We start from the raw sequence: 17,833 nt of genomic DNA on the forward strand, positions 1-17,833 counted from the left end.
ATATTACCGGGGGAAAAGGCCATGCTCTCCCTCAGGACAAAGCCTTTAAAACAAAGAACAAGGCTAATTTTCGTTCCTTTCGCAATTTCAGGAACGGCCCCGCTTCATCCTCTCCGGCTGCAAAGCAAGAGGGTAACGCTTCACAGCCCAAGGCAAACTGGAAACCTTACCAGGGCTGGAATAAGGGTAAACAGGCCAAAAGCCTGCAGCTGCCACCAAGACAGCATGAAGGGGTAGCCACTGATCCGGGACCGGATCTAGTAGGGGGCAGACTCTCTCTCTTCGCTCAGGCCTGGGCAAGAGATGTACACGATCCTTGGGCATTAGGGGAAGGTTCCACATTAGGGGAAGGTTCCACATTTCTCGTCTGTCTACAGATCAGACAAAGAAAGAGGCGTTTTTACGCTGTGTAGAAGATCTACATACAATGGGAGTGATCCACCCAGTTCCAATTGCAGAACTAGTTCTGGGGTTTTACTCAAACCTGTTTGTGGTTCCCAAAAAAGAAGGAACTTTCAGACCAATCCTGGATCTCAAAATTCTAAACAAATTCCTCAGAGTCCCATTATTCAAGATGGAGACCATTCGGACAATCTTACCAATGATCCAGGAGGGTCAAAATATGACTACCGTGAATCTAAAAGGATGCGTATCTGCACATTCCTATCCACAAAGATCATCACCAGTTTCTCAGGTTCGCCTTTCTGGACAAGCATTTTCAGTTTGTGGTTCTTCCTTTCGGGTTGGCCACTGCTCCCAGAATTTTCACAAAGGTGCTAGGTTCCCTCCTGGCGGTTCTAAGACCGCGGGGCATAGCAGTGGCGCCTTACCTAGACGACATCTTAATTCAGGCGTCAACAAAGAACCAAGTCTCACATGGAGATTGTATTGGCCTTTCTGAGGTCTCACTTGTGGAAGGTGAACATCAAAAAGAGTTCTCTCTCCCCCCTCACAAGAGTTCCATTCCTAGGAACCCTGATAGACTCGGTAGAAATGAAAATATTTCTGACGGAGGTCAGAAAGCTAGAACTCTTAACTATTTGCCGAGCTCTTTATTCCATTCCTCGGCCATCTGTGGCTCAGTGCATGGAGACAATCGGACTAATGGTTGCGGCAATGGACATAGTCCCTTTTTCTCGGATACACCTCAGACCACTGCAACTATGCATGCTCAAACAGTGGAATGGGGATTATGCAGATTTGTCTCCTCAAATTCAGTTGGACCAGGAGACCAGAGATTCTCTTCTCTGGTGGTTGTCTCAGGATCACCTGTCTCAAGGCATATGTTTCCGCAGGGCAGAGTGGATCATCGTAACGATGTTAGGCTGGGGTGCGGTCTGGGACTCCCTGAAAGCTCAGGGCTTATGGTCTAGGGAAGAAACTCTTCTCCCGATTAAACATTCTGGAACTGAGGGCGATATTCAACGCTCTTCAGGCATGGCCTCAACTAGCGTCGGCCAAATTCATCAGATTTCAGTCGGACAACATCACGACTGTAGCTTAAGTCAATCATCGGGGGGGGACAAAGAGTTCCCTAGCGATGACGGAAGTAACCAAAATAATCAGGTGGGCGGAGGATCACTCCTGCCATCTCTCAGCAATTCACATCCCAGGAGTAGACAACTGGGAGGCGGATTTTCTAAGTCGTCGGACTTTTCACCCGGGGGAGTGGGAACTCCACCCGGAGGTATTTGCCCAGCTGACTCGGCTATGGGGCACCCCAGAGTTGGATCTGATGGCGTCCCGTCAGAACACCAAACTTCCTCTCTACGGGTCCAGGTCCCGGGATCCCAAGGTGGTATTGATAGATGCTCTAGCAGCGCCTTGGTCCTTCAATCTGGCTTATGTTTTTCCACCGTTTCCTCTCCTCCCGCGTCTGGTTGCCAGAATCAAGCAGGAGAAGGCTTCGGTGATTCTGATAGCGCCTGCCTGGCCACGCCGGACTTGGTATGCAGACCTAGTGGACATGTCATCTGTCCCACCATGGTCACTGCCAATGAGGCAGGATCTTCTAATACAGGGTCCGTTCAAGCATCCAAATTTAGTTTCTCTACGCCTGACTGCTTGGAGATTGAACGCTTAATTCTATCAAAGCGTGGTTTCTCTGAGTCAGTAATAGATACTCTGATTCAGGCTAGAAATCCGGTCACCAGGAAAATCTACCATAAGATATTGCGGAAATATCTTTCTTGGTGTGAATCCAAGGGTTACTCATGGAGTAAGATTAGGATTCCCAGCTGGCCAGCAGCCTCCTGAAAGAATTACTGCTCATTCTACTAGAGCAGTGGCTTCCACATGGGCTTTCAAAAATGAGTCTTCTATTGAACAGATTTGTAAGGCAGCGACTTGGTCTTCACTGCATACTTTTGCCAAATTTTACAAATTCGATACTTTTGCTTCTTCGGAGGCTATTTTTGGGAGAAAGGTTTTACAAGCAGTGGTGCCTTCCGTTTAAGGTACCTGTCTTGTTCCCTCCCTTCATCCGTGTCCTATAGCTTTGGTATTGGTATCCCACAAGTAAAGGATGAATCCGTGGACTGGATACACCTTGCAAGAGAAAACAGAATTTATGCTTACCTGATAAATTACTTTCTCTTGCGGTGTATCCAGTCCACGGCCCGCCCTGGCATTTAAGTCAGGTAAAAATTTTTTTGTTTAAACTACAGTCACTACTGCACCCTATGGTTTCTCCTTTTTCTTCCTAACCTTTGGTCGAATGACTGGGGGGTGGAGCTAGAGGGAGCTATATGGACAACTTTGCTGTGTGCTCTCTTTGCTACTTCCTGTAGGGAATGAGAATATGCCACAAGTAAGGATGAATCCGTGGACTGGATACACCGCAAGAGAAAGTAATTTATCAGGTAAGCATAAATTCTGTTTTTTTTTTAGTAGACATCCCAAAGAATTGATCTAGGCCAATTTTGGTATATTTCATGCCACCATTTCACCGCCAAATGCGATCAAATTAAAAAAAAACATAAAATGTTTCACAATTTTAGGTTTCTCACTGAAATCATTTACAAACAGCTTGTGCAATTATGGCACAAATGGTTGTAAATGGTTCTCTGGGATCCCCTTTGTTCAGAAATAGTAGACATATATGGCTTTGGCGTTGCTTTTTGGTACTTAGAAGGCCGCTGAAGGCCGCTAAATGCCGCTGCGCATCATGTGTATTATGGCTAGCAGTGAAGGGGTTAATTGGGTAGCTTGTAGGGAGCTTGCAGGGTTAATTTTAGCTTTAGTATAGAGCTCAGCCTCCCACCTGAAACATCAGACCCCCTGATCCCTCCCAAACAGCTCTCTTCCCTCCCCCACCCCACAATTGTCCCCGCCATCTTAATTACTGGCAGCAACTCTGCCAGTACTAAAATAAAAGGTATATTTAGGCTTTTATTTTTTTTTTAAAGCATATTTACATATGCTGATGTGTAGGACTCCCCCTTAGCCCCCAACCTGACTGATCCCCCACTAAACAGCTCTCTAACCCTCCCCCTCTGCCTTAATGGACGCCATCTTGGGTACTGGCTGCTGTCTGCCAGTACCCAGTTTAGAATAAAATTGTTTTTTTTTTTTTTTAAATGTTCCCATTTTCTGTAGTGTAGCCCTCCCCCCCCACCAAAGACCAACCTCCCACCCCCTCCTAGATACCTTCGATTGTTTGTATATAAACATTAAAATACCCCTTTCTCCCACTTATAAAAACAACTTTTCTGTAGTGTTGCGGTTCCCACCCGCTCCCGCCCCGTGCACGTGTCAACCATGCGCCCATGCGCGCCCCCATCGGTCCCGCCCCCCTCTACATTACCCGGCCCATCGATGGCCGCCCACCCGCCTCCCAAGTCGGCTCCCACCCACCAACGATACCAGCCATCGATGTCTGGTGCAGAGAGGGCCACAGAGTGTCTCTCTCTGCAACGGATGGTCAAGGGGTGTTATTGCAGGATGCCTCGATATCGAGGCATCCTGCAATAATCGGAAAGCGGCTGGACGCGAGCAGGATCGCTTCCAGCTGCTTTAAACCCCTAATGTCGTACAGGGTACGTCGCTGGCCTTTTAAGACCAGGTTGTGTGCGACGTACCCTGTACGACATGCGTCGTTAAGGGGTTAATATAGTTTAATGTAATTTTAGTATAATCGTTAGGGTAGGTTAATTATTAGTTTAATTTAATTTAAATCTATAGGTAAGTTTTAAATTTATTATAAGATAGGGATGAGTTAATATTTAATATAAAGTTAGCGGTTTGCTAGGTTTAGGGGTTAATAGTTTAATTTAGTTTATGGCAATGTGGGGGGCTGGCAGTTTAGGGGTTAATAGGTTTAGTAAGTGCTAGTGATGTAGGAGGCCAGGGGTTTAGGGGTTAATACATGTATTTAGTTGCGGTGGGCTCCGGGAGCGGCGAGATAGGGGTTAATAACTTTATGTAGGTGGCGGCGGTGTCGAGGCGGTAGATTAGGGGTTTATAAGTATAATGTAGGTGCCGGCTGTGTCAGGGTGGCAGATTAGGGGTTAATAAGTATAATGTAGATGGCGGCAGTGTCAGGGCAGCAGATTAGGGGTGTTTAGACTCGGGGGTTATGTTAGGGTGTTAGGTGTGAATGTTACTTTTATTCTCCCATAGGAATCAATGGGATATCGGGCAGCAGCGAACATGAGCTTTCGCTGCTTTCAGACTCCCATTGATTCCTATGGCGGCGGATTGAAAACCAGGTACGCTGGGCCGGAATAGTGGTGAGCGTACCTGGTAGATATTTAACTAGCAAAAGTAGTCAGATAGTGCTGAATTTGCATTCGGAACATCTGTAATGAAGTAAGCATCGATCTGTGTCAGATTGTGACCTGTGGATCGTATGCTATGTCACAGATTTCAACTTTTGCCGGTCTGTAGGCTTTGATAACTAAGGGGAATCAAGCTCTCCACAATTACACTGCGGAATTCCAGCGTATTTGCGGTTGACGGCTTGATAAGTAGGCCTCTATATGTGTAATATGTACTGTATGTGTGTAACTGATGTACACTATATGTAATGTGTATGTGTGTAACTGATGTACAGTATATGTGTAACATGTATGTGTGTAACTGATGTGCACTATGGGGCATATCTATCAAGCTCCGGATAGAGCTTGAGGCCCCGTGTTTCTGGCGAGCCTGCAGGTTCGCCAGAAACATCAGTTATGAAGCAGGGGGCTAAAAAACGCTGCTCCATAACCTGTCCGCCTGCTCCATTCGGAGCTTGATAGATAGGCCCCCTTATGTGTAATATGTGTGTGCGTAACTGATGTACAGTATCTGTGTAATGTGTATGTGTGTAACTGATGTACACTATATGTGTAATGTGTATGTGTGTAACTGATGTACACTATATATGTAATGTGTATGTGTGTAACTGATGTACACTATATGTGTAATGTGTATGTGTGTAACTGATGTACACTATATGTGTAATGTGTATGTGTGTAACTGATGTACACTATATGTGTAATGTGTATGTGTGTAACTGATGTACAGTATGTGTGTAATGTGTATGTGTGTAACTGATGTACACTATATGTGTAATGTGTATGTGTGTAACTGATGTACACTATATGTGTAATGTGTATGTGTGTAACTGATGTACACTATATGTGTAATGTGTATGTGTGTAACTGATGTAGACTATATGTGTAATGTGTACGTGTGTAACTGATGTACAGTATGTGTGTAATGTGTATGTGTGTAACTGATGTACACTATATGTGTAATGTGTATGTGTGTAACTGATGTACACTATATGTGTAATGTGTATGTGCGTAACTGATGTACACTATATGTGTAATATTTATGTGCGTAACTGATGTACACTATATGTGTAATATTTATGTGCGTAACTGATGTACAGTATATGTGTAATATTTATGTGCGTAACTGATGTACACTATGTGTAATGTGTGTGAGTAACTGATGTACACTATATGTGTAATGTGTATGTGTGTAACTGATGTACACTATATGTGTAATGTGTATGTGTGTAACTGATGTACACTATATGTGTAATGTGTATGTGTGTAACTGATGTACACTATATGTGTAATGTGTATGTGTGTAACTGATGTACACTATATGTGTAATGTGTATGTGTGTAACTGATGTACACTATATGTGTAATGTGTATGTGCGTAACTGATGTACACTATATGTGTAATATTTATGTGCGTAACTGATGTACACTATATGTGTAATATTTATGTGCGTAACTGATGTACAGTATATGTGTAATATTTATGTGCGTAACTGATGTACACTATATGTGTAATGTGTATGTGTGTAACTGATGTACACTATATATGTAATGTGTATGTGTGTAACTGATGTACACTATATGTGTAATGTATATGTGTAATGTGTATGTGTGTAACTGATGTACAGTATCTGTGTAATGTGTATGTGTGTAACTGATGTACACTATATGTGTAATGTGTACGTGTGTAACTGATGTACAGTATATGTGTAATGTGTACGTGTGTAACTGATGTACAGTATGTGTGTAATGTGTATGTGTGTAACTGATGTACACTATGTGTGTAATGTGTATGTGTGTAACTGATGTACACTATATGTGTAATGTGTATGTGTGTAACTGATGTACACTATATGTGTAATGTGTATGTGTGTAACTGATGTACACTATATGTGTAATGTGTATGTGTGTAACTGATGTACACTATATGTGTAATGTGTATGTGCGTAACTGATGTACACTATATGTGTAATATTTATGTGCGTAACTGATGTACACTATATGTGTAATGTGTATGTGTGTAACTGATGTACACTATATGTGTAATGTGTATGTGTGTAACTGATGTACAGTATATGTGTAATGTGTATGTGTGTAACTGATGTACACTATGTGTAATGTGTATGTGTGTAACTGATGTACACTATATGTGTAATGTGTATGTGTGTAACTGATGTACACTATATGTGTAATGTGTAATGTGTATGTGTGTAACTGATGTACACTATATGTGTAATGTGTATGTGTGTAACTGATGTACACTATATGTGTAATGTGTATGTGTGTAACTGATGTACAGTATATGTGTAATGTGTATGTGTGTAACTGATGTACAGTATATGTGTAATGTGTATGTGTGTAACTGATGTACACTATGTGTATGTGTGTAACTGATGTACACTATGTGTAATGTGTATGTGTGTAACTGATGTACACTATATGTGTAATGTCTATGTGTGTAACTGATGTACACTATATGTGTAATGTGTGTAACTGATGTACACTATATGTGTAATGTGTGTAACTGATGTACACTATATGTGTAATGTGTGTAACTGATGTACACTATATGTGTAATGTGTGTAACTGATGTACACTATATGTGTAATGTGTGTAACTGATGTACACTATATGTGTAATGTGTGTAACTGATGTACACTATATGTGTAATGTGTGTAACTGATGTACACTATATGTGTAATGTGTGTAACTGATGTACACTATATGTGTAATGTGTATGTGTGTAACTGATATACTGTACATCAGTTACACACATACACATTACACATATACTGTACATCAGTTACACACATACACATTACACATATACTGTACATCAGTTACACACATACACATTACACATATACTGTACATCAGTTACACACATACACATTACACATATACTGTACATGTGTAATGTGTATGTGTGTAACTGATTTACACTATGTGTAATATGTACAGTATGTGTGTAACTGATGTACACTATATGTGTAATATGTACAGTATGTGTGTAACTGATGTACACTATATGTGTAATATGTACAGTATGTGTGTAACTGATGTACGCTATGTGTAATATGTACAGTATGTGTGTAACTGATGTACACTATATGTGTAATGTGTATGTGTGTAACTGATGTACGCTATGTGTAATATGTACAGTATGTGTGTAACTGATGTACACTATATGTGTAATGTGTGTGCGTAACTGATGTACACTATATGTGTCATGTGTGTGTGCGTAACTGATGTACACTATATGTGTCATGTGTGTGTGCGTAACTGATGTACACTATATGTGTCATGTGTATGTGTGTAACTGATGTACACTATATGTGTCATGTGTATGTGTGTAACTGATGTACACTATATGTGTCATGTGTATGTGTGTAACTGATGTACACTATATGTGTCATGTGTATGTGTGTAACTGATGTACACTATATGTAATATGTACAGTATGTGCGTAACTGATGTACACTATATGTGTAATGTGTATGTGCGTAACTGATGTACAGTATATGTGTAAGGCTGCTCCATAACTTCTGCGCCACATTTTAGGTGGCGGACTGAAATCAATCGATATGATCGGGATGATTGACGGCCCCTGCTAGCGGCTGGTTGGCCGCCAGTGAGCGGAATTGCAGAGGCATTTCACTAGAAATGCTTGTGCAATGTTAAATGCCGACAGCTTACGCTGTCGGCATTTAGCGAGGTCAAGCGGTGTCAGGTTTTCTTCTGTTATGTGTGATCAGTCCACGGGTCATCATTACTTCTGGGATATTATCTGCTCCCCTACAGGAAGTGCAAGAGGATTCACCCAGCAGAGTTGCCACACAGCTCCTCCCCTCTACGCCACCCCCAGTCATTCTCTTGCACCCAAAGACTAGATAGGACGTGTGAGAGGACTATGGTGATTATACTTAGTTTTTATAACTTCAATCAAAAGTTTGTTATTTTACAATAGCACCGGAGCGTGTTATTGCCTCTCTGGCAGAGTTTGAAGAAGAATCTACCAGAGTTTTTACTATGATTTTAACCGGAGTAGTTAAGATCATATTGCTGTTTCTCGGCCATCTGAGGGAGGTAAAAGCTTCAGATCAGGGGACAGCGGGCAGATAAATCTGCATTGAGGTATGTAGCAGTTTTTATTTTCTGAATGGAATTGATGAGAAAATCCTGCCATACCGTTATGACATGTATGTATACTCTACACTTTAGTATTCTGGGGATGGTACTTCACCGGAATTACTCTGTTAAAAGTACATTAAACCTTTTAATAGGTATTTATTATGTTAAACGTTTTTGCTGGAATGTAGAATCGTTTGCATTTTCTGAGGTACTGAGTGAATAAATATTTGGGCATTATTTTTCCACTTGGCAGTTGCTTGTTTTAATTGTGACAGTTTCGTTTCTCTCTCACTGCTGTGTGTGAGGGGGAGGGGCCGTTTTTGGCGCTCTTTGCTACGCATCAAAAATTTCCAGTCAGTTACTCTTGTATTTCCTGCATGATCCGGTTCATCTCTAACAGAGCTCAGGGGTCTTCAAACTTCTTTGGAGGGAGGTAGATTCTCTCAGCAGAGCTGTGAGACTTATATATTGACTGTGATTAAAAACGTTGCTCTGTAATTTTTATGTTTCAAATTTAATTATTGTTACTTTACTAATGGGAACAAACCTTTGCTAAAAGTTGTGTTGTTTTTTAAGGATTGATGCTATAACTGTTTTTTTTTTTTTCAGTTCATTATTTCAACTGTCATTTAATCGTTTAGTGCTTCTTTGAGGCACAGTACGTTTTTGTTAAATAAGATTGTAACCAAGTTGCAAGTTTATTGCTAGTGTGTTAAACATGTCTGATTCAGAGGAAGATATCTGTGTCATTTGTTCCAATGCCAAGGTGGAGCCCAATAGAAATTTATGTACTAACTGTATTGATGCTACTTTAAATAAAAGCCAATCTGTACAAATTGAACAAATTTCACCAAACAGCGAGGGGAGAGTTATGCCAACTAATTCGCCTCACGTGTCAGTACCTGCATCTCCCGCCCGGGAGGTGCGTGATATTATGGCGCCTAGTACATCTGGGCGGCCATTACAGATAACATTACAAGATATGGCTACTGTTATGACTGAAGTTTTGGCTAAATTACCAGAACTAAGAGGCAAGCGTGATCACTCTGGGGTGAGAACAGAGTGCGCTGATAATACTAGGGCCATGTCTGATACTGCGTCACAGCTTGCAGAGCATGAGGACGGAGAGCTTCATTCTGTGGGTGATGGTTCTGATCCAAACAGATTGGATTCAGATATTTCAAATTTTAAATTTAAATTGGAGAACCTCCGTGTATTACTAGGGGAGGTTTTAGCGGCTCTTAATGATTGTAACACTGTTGCAATTCCAGAGAAATTGTGTAGGTTGGATAAATACTTTGCGGTACCGGCGAGTACTGACGTTTTTCCTATACCTAAGAGACTAACTGAAATTGTTACTAAGGAGTGGGATAGACCCGGTGTGCCGTTCTCACCCCCTCCTATATTTAGAAAGATGTTTCCAATAGACGCCACCACACGGGACTTATGGCAAACGGTCCCTAAGGTGGAGGGAGCAGTTTCTACTTTAGCTAAGCGTACCACTATCCCGGTGGAGGATAGCTGTGCTTTTTCAGTTCCAATGGATAAAAAATTAGAGGGTTACCTTAAGAAAATGTTTGTTCAACAAGGTTTTATATTGCAACCCCTTGCATGCATCGCGCCGATTACGGCTGCGGCAGCATTTTGGATTGAGTCTCTGGAAGAGAACCTTAATTCAGCTACGCTGGACGACATTACGGACAGGCTTAGAGTCCTTAAACTAGCTAATTCATTCATTTCGGAGGCCGTAGTACATTTAACCAAACTTACGGCTAAGAACTCAGGATTCGCCATTCAGGCACGTAGGGCGCTGTGGCTAAAATCCTGGTCAGCTGATGTAACTTCTAAGTCCAAATTACTTAATATACCTTTCAAGGGGCAAACTTTATTTGGGCCCGGTTTGAAAGAAATTATCGCTGACATTACAGGAGGTAAGGGCCACGCCCTGCCTCAAGACAAAGCCAAAGCTAAGGCTAGACAGTCTAATTTTCGTCCCTTTCGGAATTTCAAAGCAGGAGCAGCATCAACTTCCACTGCACCAAAACAGGAAGGAGCTGTTGCTCGTTACAGACAAGGCTGGAAACCTAACCAGTCCTGGAACAAGGGCAAGCAGGCCAGGAAACCTGCTGCTGCCCCAAAGACAGCATGAACCGAGGGCCCCCGATCCGGGACCGGATCTAGTGGGGGGCAGACTCTCTCTCTTCGCCCAGGCTTGGGCAAGAGATGTTCAGGATCCCTGGGCGCTAGAGATCATATCTCAGGGATACCTTCTAGACTTCAAATTCTCTCCCCCAAGAGGGAGATTTCATCTGTCAAGGTTGTCAACAAACCAGATAAAGAAAGAAGCGTTTCTACGCTGTGTACAAGATCTGTTATTAATGGGAGTGATCCATCCGGTTCCGCGGTCGGAACAAGGACAAGGGTTTTACTCAAACCTGTTTGTGGTTCCCAAAAAAGAGGGAACTTTCAGGCCAATCTTGGATTTAAAGATCCTAAACAAATTCCTAAGAGTTCCATCGTTCAAAATGGAAACTATTCGGACAATCTTACCCATGATCCAAAAGGGTCAGTACATGACCACAGTGGATTTAAAGGATGCTTACCTTCACATACCGATTCACAAAGATCATTACCGGTATCTAAGGTTTGCCTTCTTAGACAGGCATTACCAGTTTGTAGCTCTTCCATTCGGATTGGCTACGGCTCCAAGAATCTTCACAAAGGTTCTGGGTGCCCTTCTGGCGGTACTAAGACCGCGAGGAATTTCGGTAGCTCCGTACCTAGACGACATTCTGATACAAGCTTCAAGCTTTCAAACTGCCAAGTCTCATACAGAGTTAGTTCTGGCATTTCTAGGGTCGCATGGATGGAAAGTGAACGAAAAGAAGAGTTCTCTTTTTCCTCTCACAAGAGTTCCATTCTTAGGGACTCTTATAGATTCTGTGGAAATGAAGATTTATCTGACAGAAGACAGATTAACAAAGCTTCTAAATGCATGCCGTGTCCTTCATTCCATTCAACTCCCGTCAGTAGCTCAATGCATGGAGGTGATCGGCTTAATGGTAGCAGCAATGGACATAGTTCCCTTTGCACGTCTACATCTCAGACCGCTGCAATTGTGCATGCTAAGTCAGTGGAATGGGGATTACTCAGACTTGTCCCCTACTCTGAATCTGGATCAAGAGACCAGAAACTCTCTTCTATGGTGGCTTTCTCGGCCACATCTGTCCAGGGGGATGCCATTCAGCAGGCCGGACTGGACAATTGTAACAACAGACGCCAGCCTACTAGGTTGGGGCGCTGTCTGGAATTCTCTGAAGGCTCAGGGACAATGGAGTCAGGAGGAAAGTCTCCTACCAATAAACATTCTGGAATTGAGAGCAGTTCTCAATGCCCTTCTGACTTGGCCCCAGTTAAAAACTCGGGGGTTCATCAGGTTTCAGTCGGACAACATCACGACTGTAGCGTACATCAACCATCAAGGAGGGACAAGAAGCTCCCTAGCAATGATGGAAGTATCAAAGATAATTCGCTGGGCAGAGTCTCACTCTTGCCACCTGTCAGCAATCCACATCCCGGGAGTGGAGAACTGGGAGGCGGATTTCTTGAGTCGCCAGACTTTTCATCCGGGGGAGTGGGAACTTCATCCGGAGGTCTTTGCCCAAATACTTCGACATTGGGGCAAACCAGAGATAGATCTCATGGCGTCTCGCCAGAACGCCAAACTTCCTCGCTACGGATCCAGATCCAGGGATCCGGGAGCGGTTCTGATAGATGCTTTGACAGCACCTTGGAACTTCGGGATGGCTTATGTGTTTCCACCCTTCCCGCTGCTTCCTCGATTGATTGCCAAAATCAAACAGGAGAGAGCATCAGTGATTCTAATAGCGCCTGCATGGCCACGCAGGACTTGGTATGCAGATCTAGTGGACATGTCATCCTGTCCGCCTTGGTCTCTACCTCTAAGACAGGACCTTCTGATACAGGGTCCATTCAAACATCAAAATCTAACTTCTCTGAAGCTGACTGCTTGGAAATTGAACGCTTGATTTTATCAAAACGTGGTTTTTCTGAGACGGTTATTGATACCCTGATACAGGCTAGGAAGCCTGTTACCAGAAGGATTTACCATAAGATATGGCGTAAATACCTATACTGGTGTGAATCCAAAGATTACTCCTGGAGTAAGGTTAGGATTCCTAGGATATTGTCCTTTCTACAAGAAGGTTTAGAAAAGGGTTTATCGGCTAGCTCATTAAAGGGACAGATCTCAGCTCTGTCCATCTTGTTACACAGGCGTCTGTCAGAAAATCCAGACGTCCAGGCCTTTTGTCAGGCTTTAGCTAGGATCAAGCCTGTGTTTAAAACTGTTGCTCCGCCATGGAGTTTAAACTTAGTTCTTAACGTTTTACAGGGTGTTCCGTTTGAACCCCTTCATTCCATTGATATAAAATTGTTATCTTGGAAAGTTCTGTTTTTAATGGCTATTTCCTCGGCTCGAAGAGTCTCTGAGTTATCAGCCTTACATTGTGATTCTCCTTATCTGATCTTTCACTCAGACAAGGTAGTTCTGCGTACTAAACCTGGGTTCTTACCTAAGGTAGTCACTAACAGGAATATCAATCAAGAGATTGTTGTTCCATCCTTGTGTCCAAATCCTTCTTCAAAGAAGGAACGTCTTCTACACAATCTGGATGTAGTTCGTGCCCTCAAGTTCTACTTGCAGGCAACTAAGGATTTTCGACAAACGTCTTCCCTGTTTGTCGTGTACTCTGGTCAGAGGAGAGGTCATAAGGCTTCGGCTACCTCTCTCTCCTTCTGGCTTCGTAGCATAATTCGTTTAGCCTATGAGACTGCTGGACAGCAGCCTCCTGAAAGAATTACAGCTCATTCTACTAGAGCTGTGGCTTCCACTTGGGCCTTTAAGAATGAGGCCTCTGTTGAACAGATTTGCAAGGCTGCAACTTGGTCTTCGCTTCATACTTTTTCCAAATTTTACAAATTTGACACTTTTGCTTCTTCGGAGGCTATTTTTGGGAGAAAGGTTCTTCAGGCAGTGGTTCCTTCTGTATAATGAGCCTGCCTATCCCTCCCGTCATCCGTGTACTTTTGCTTTGGTATTGGTATCCCAGAAGTAATGATGACCCGTGGACTGATCACACATAACAGAAGAAAACATAATTTATGCTTACCTGATAAATTCCTTTCTTCTGTTGTGTGATCAGTCCACGGCCCGCCCTGTTTTTTAAGGCAGGTAAATATTTTTTAAATTATACTCCAGTCACCACTACACCCTTGGTTTCTCCTTTCTCGTTGGTCCTTGGTCGAATGACTGGAGGTGGCGTAGAGGGGAGGAGCTGTGTGGCAACTCTGCTGGGTGAATCCTCTTGCACTTCCTGTAGGGGAGCAGATAATATCCCAGAAGTAATGATGACCCGTGGACTGATCACACAACAGAAGAAAGGAATTTATCAGGTAAGCATAAATTATGTTTTTTTCCTGACTTGTTTGCCATGTGCTGCTGGCAGCCATTTTACTCACCTCTCTTGCTGACTTTGGTGCATTCTGGGAGATGCTGCTCACTTCCTGCACTTCCTTTTATGGCCAGACTGGTTTACATCATCCATGTGAGACAGGATGTAGTCTCAAAATTGGGATGTCATCACTTATTATTTAAAGGGCCTTTGTTCAGTATGCTTTGCCCTTGCGTTGTCTCAGACCTGTTTGTGAGAGCTCCTGTGTATTACCTGGCTGTCTGACGTCCCTCCTGGTTCCTGATCCCTGGCTTGTTCCTGACTCTGCTGTTCTCCTTGTTCCTGATTGCGGCTCGTCTGACTATTCGCTTTGGCTCCTGACTCGGCTCGTCTGACTACCATCTCTAGTTTTGACTCCTGGCTTATTTGACTTGTGGACTTTTTATTATTTTTTGCTATTAATAAAGGAGTTATTATTTTTGCACTTCTTGTCTCAGTCTGATTCCTGGCACCCTGACATTCGGACATGATTCGTTACAGCGAATCATGTCCTCTCGCCTGTTGTTAAATCTATATATATATATATGTGTGTAACTGCATGTAATGTGTGTGTGATTAATTATGTTATTTATGTGTGTATATATGAGGTAGAGGGGACCTCTATATAATCTACATATTTATATAAAGTATTAGGGGTTGTGTGTATAAAGGATGACATTTCTATAATATATGTCTGTATCTGAGGTGCTTTTAAAGGGCTGTGTATGAGGCAGCGAGAGTCTCTCTAATATTCTATATCTGCATATAAGTTACAAGGGAGCTGGCAGTGTATGAGGCAGAGAGGAATCTCTCTAATATTCTAAATCTGCATATAAGTTACAAGGGAGCTGGCTGTGTATGAGGCAATAAGAACCTCTCTAATATTCTAAATCTGCATATAAGATACAAGGGAGCTGGCTGTGTATGAGGCAGAGAGGAATCTGTCTAATATTCTAATTCTGCATATAAGTTACAAGGGAGCTGGCTGTTTATGAAGCAGCAAGAACCTCTCTAATATTCATCTGATAGCGCTGTGCTAACATATATAGCAGGGCAGTGAAAGCAGGGACTGAGTTTATAAGACAGGTTCAGGACAAGATAATTTAGTTGCCATATCCTTCTGTTAGAGCATTTAACAGGTAGGTGAGTTAAGAGGAGGAATAAAATGTGTGATATCTGGAACAGAATCCAGTTTCTAAGAACAATTTTGGGGCACCAGTGCAGTGGAACCCATGAAAATTGAGCACTGATCTTGGCTGTTTATGATCACTGGCTATGGGTTTGCTCTTGCTCATTGTCACAATTTTGTTCTGTGTGGTTTATACTTTACTTGTTAATTCTAGTTTTTGATGGTTTGATTTTTTTCCCCTCTCTTTTTGAAGAACAAATGGAATTTCATGAAGTTGCAGTTTATTTCTCCGAGGAGGAGTGGGGCCTTTTAACTGAAGAACAAAAAAAACTTTATAAGACTGTGATGATGGATAATTACCAGATCCTGTGGTCTCTAGGTAATAATTTATGTAACTCTACAGGGAATGGGACAGAGGAAAACGCACATAATCTTGCCTTGTGTTAAACTAGTATATAATCTGGGTGTTGGTCATTACAGACATTTGTTACTTAATAAAATCATTCAGGAGATATACAGCCCTGTGTACCCTTCCCTTGCACTGCTATGTGGTTGGTCATCTAGCTGAGGTGCCACCGCCAGTTATACATCACACACTGTACTACTGGCCCATAGTGATCCTGCCATACATGTGTCTGATACCATAACACACAGTGATCCTGCCATACATGTGTCTGATACCATAACACACAGTGATCCTGCCATACATGTGTCTGATACCATAACACACAGTGATCCTGCCATACATGTGTCTGATACATAACACACAGTGATCCTGTCATACATGTGTCTGATACATAACACACAGTGATCCTGCCATACATGTGTCCGATACATAACACACAGTGATCCTGTCATACATGTGCCTGATACCATAACACACAGTGATCCTGTCATACATGTGCCTGATACCATAACACACAGTGATCCTGCCATACATGTGTCTGATGCCATAACACACAGTGATCCTGCCATACATGTGTCTGATACCATAACACACAGTGATCCTGCCATACATGTATCTGATACCATAACACACAGTGATCCTGTCATACATGTGTCTGATGCCATAACACACAGTGATCCTGCCATACATGTGTCTGATGCCATAACACACAGTGATCCTGCCATACATGTGTCTGATGCCATAACACACAGTGATCCTGTCATACATGTGTCTGATGCCATAACACACAGTGATCCTGTCATACATGTGTCTGATGCCATAACACACAGTGATCCTGCCATACATGTGTCTGATGCCATAACACACAGTGATCCTGCCATACATGTGTCTGATGCCATAACACACAGTGATCCTGCCATACATGTGTCTGATACCATAACACACAGTGATCCTGCCATACATGTGTCTGATACCATAACACACAGTGATCCTGTCATACATGTGTCTGATACCATAACACACAGTGATCCTGTCATACATGTGTCTGATACCATAACACACAGTGATCCTGTCATACATGTGTCTGATACCATAACACACAGTGAGTGCCCAGAGTCATAGGCTCTTCATTATAGTTCTGGGTGTGGGAAGCAGCGGCTCTAGTGGGCTCAGTATCTGGTTACTGTCACTATTCATAGGGGCAGATGACCCTTATTTTCACTGCAGATTCTTATATCATGATGCAACGATTAGCCATAGAAACCAGCATCTCTTGTAGCACTATACACCAGGGAATATATTATATACTACAGAGGCTGTAAAAGAATTCTCCTCATTGGAGCATTACCAAAATGTCTTTCTAATGGCAGGGCGAGTCCACAAATTACTATAGATTGGAAACTCTGTGACAGAGAACCTATAGGAGGCGCTTATTTAACAGGTGGTATGGATGGTCCTAATGTAAAAAACCCATAAAAAATTATAAAAGCAAAACTAAAATACAGAATTAATAACATAATTTATGTAAGAACTTACCTGATAAATTCATTTCTTTCATATTAGCAAGAGTCCATGAGCTAGTGACGTATGGGATATACATTCCTACCAGGAGGGGCAAAGTTTCCCAAACCTCAAAATGCCTATAAATACACCCCTCACCACACCCACAAATCAGTTTAACGCATAGCCAAGAAGTGGGGTGATAAGACAAAAGTGTGAAAGCATAAAAAATAAGGAATTGGAATAATTGTGCTTTATACAAAAAAATCATAACCACCACAAAAAAGGGTGGGCCTCATGGACTCTTGCTAATATGAAAGAAATGAATTTATCAGGTAAGTTCTTACATAAATGATGTTTTCTTTCATGTAATTAGC

The 17,833-nt window shown here is 42.3% G+C and overlaps 1 protein-coding gene across 1 annotated transcript in view; it reads left to right on the forward strand.

The window, feature by feature from the left end:
• Positions 1-17,833, forward strand: part of LOC128666770 (gastrula zinc finger protein XlCGF57.1-like) — a 120,456-nt gene that overhangs the window by 14,546 nt on the left and 88,077 nt on the right. The window contains exon 2 of the mRNA XM_053721556.1: positions 15,804-15,929. Within this exon, the coding sequence (XP_053577531.1) occupies positions 15,809-15,929 (121 nt within the window). The 5' untranslated portion in view covers positions 15,804-15,808. The remainder of the gene's footprint in view (positions 1-15,803; positions 15,930-17,833) is intronic.

Source organism: Bombina bombina, chromosome 7 (genome assembly GCF_027579735.1).
Source record: "Bombina bombina isolate aBomBom1 chromosome 7, aBomBom1.pri, whole genome shotgun sequence".
NCBI lineage: Eukaryota > Metazoa > Chordata > Amphibia > Anura > Bombinatoridae > Bombina > Bombina bombina.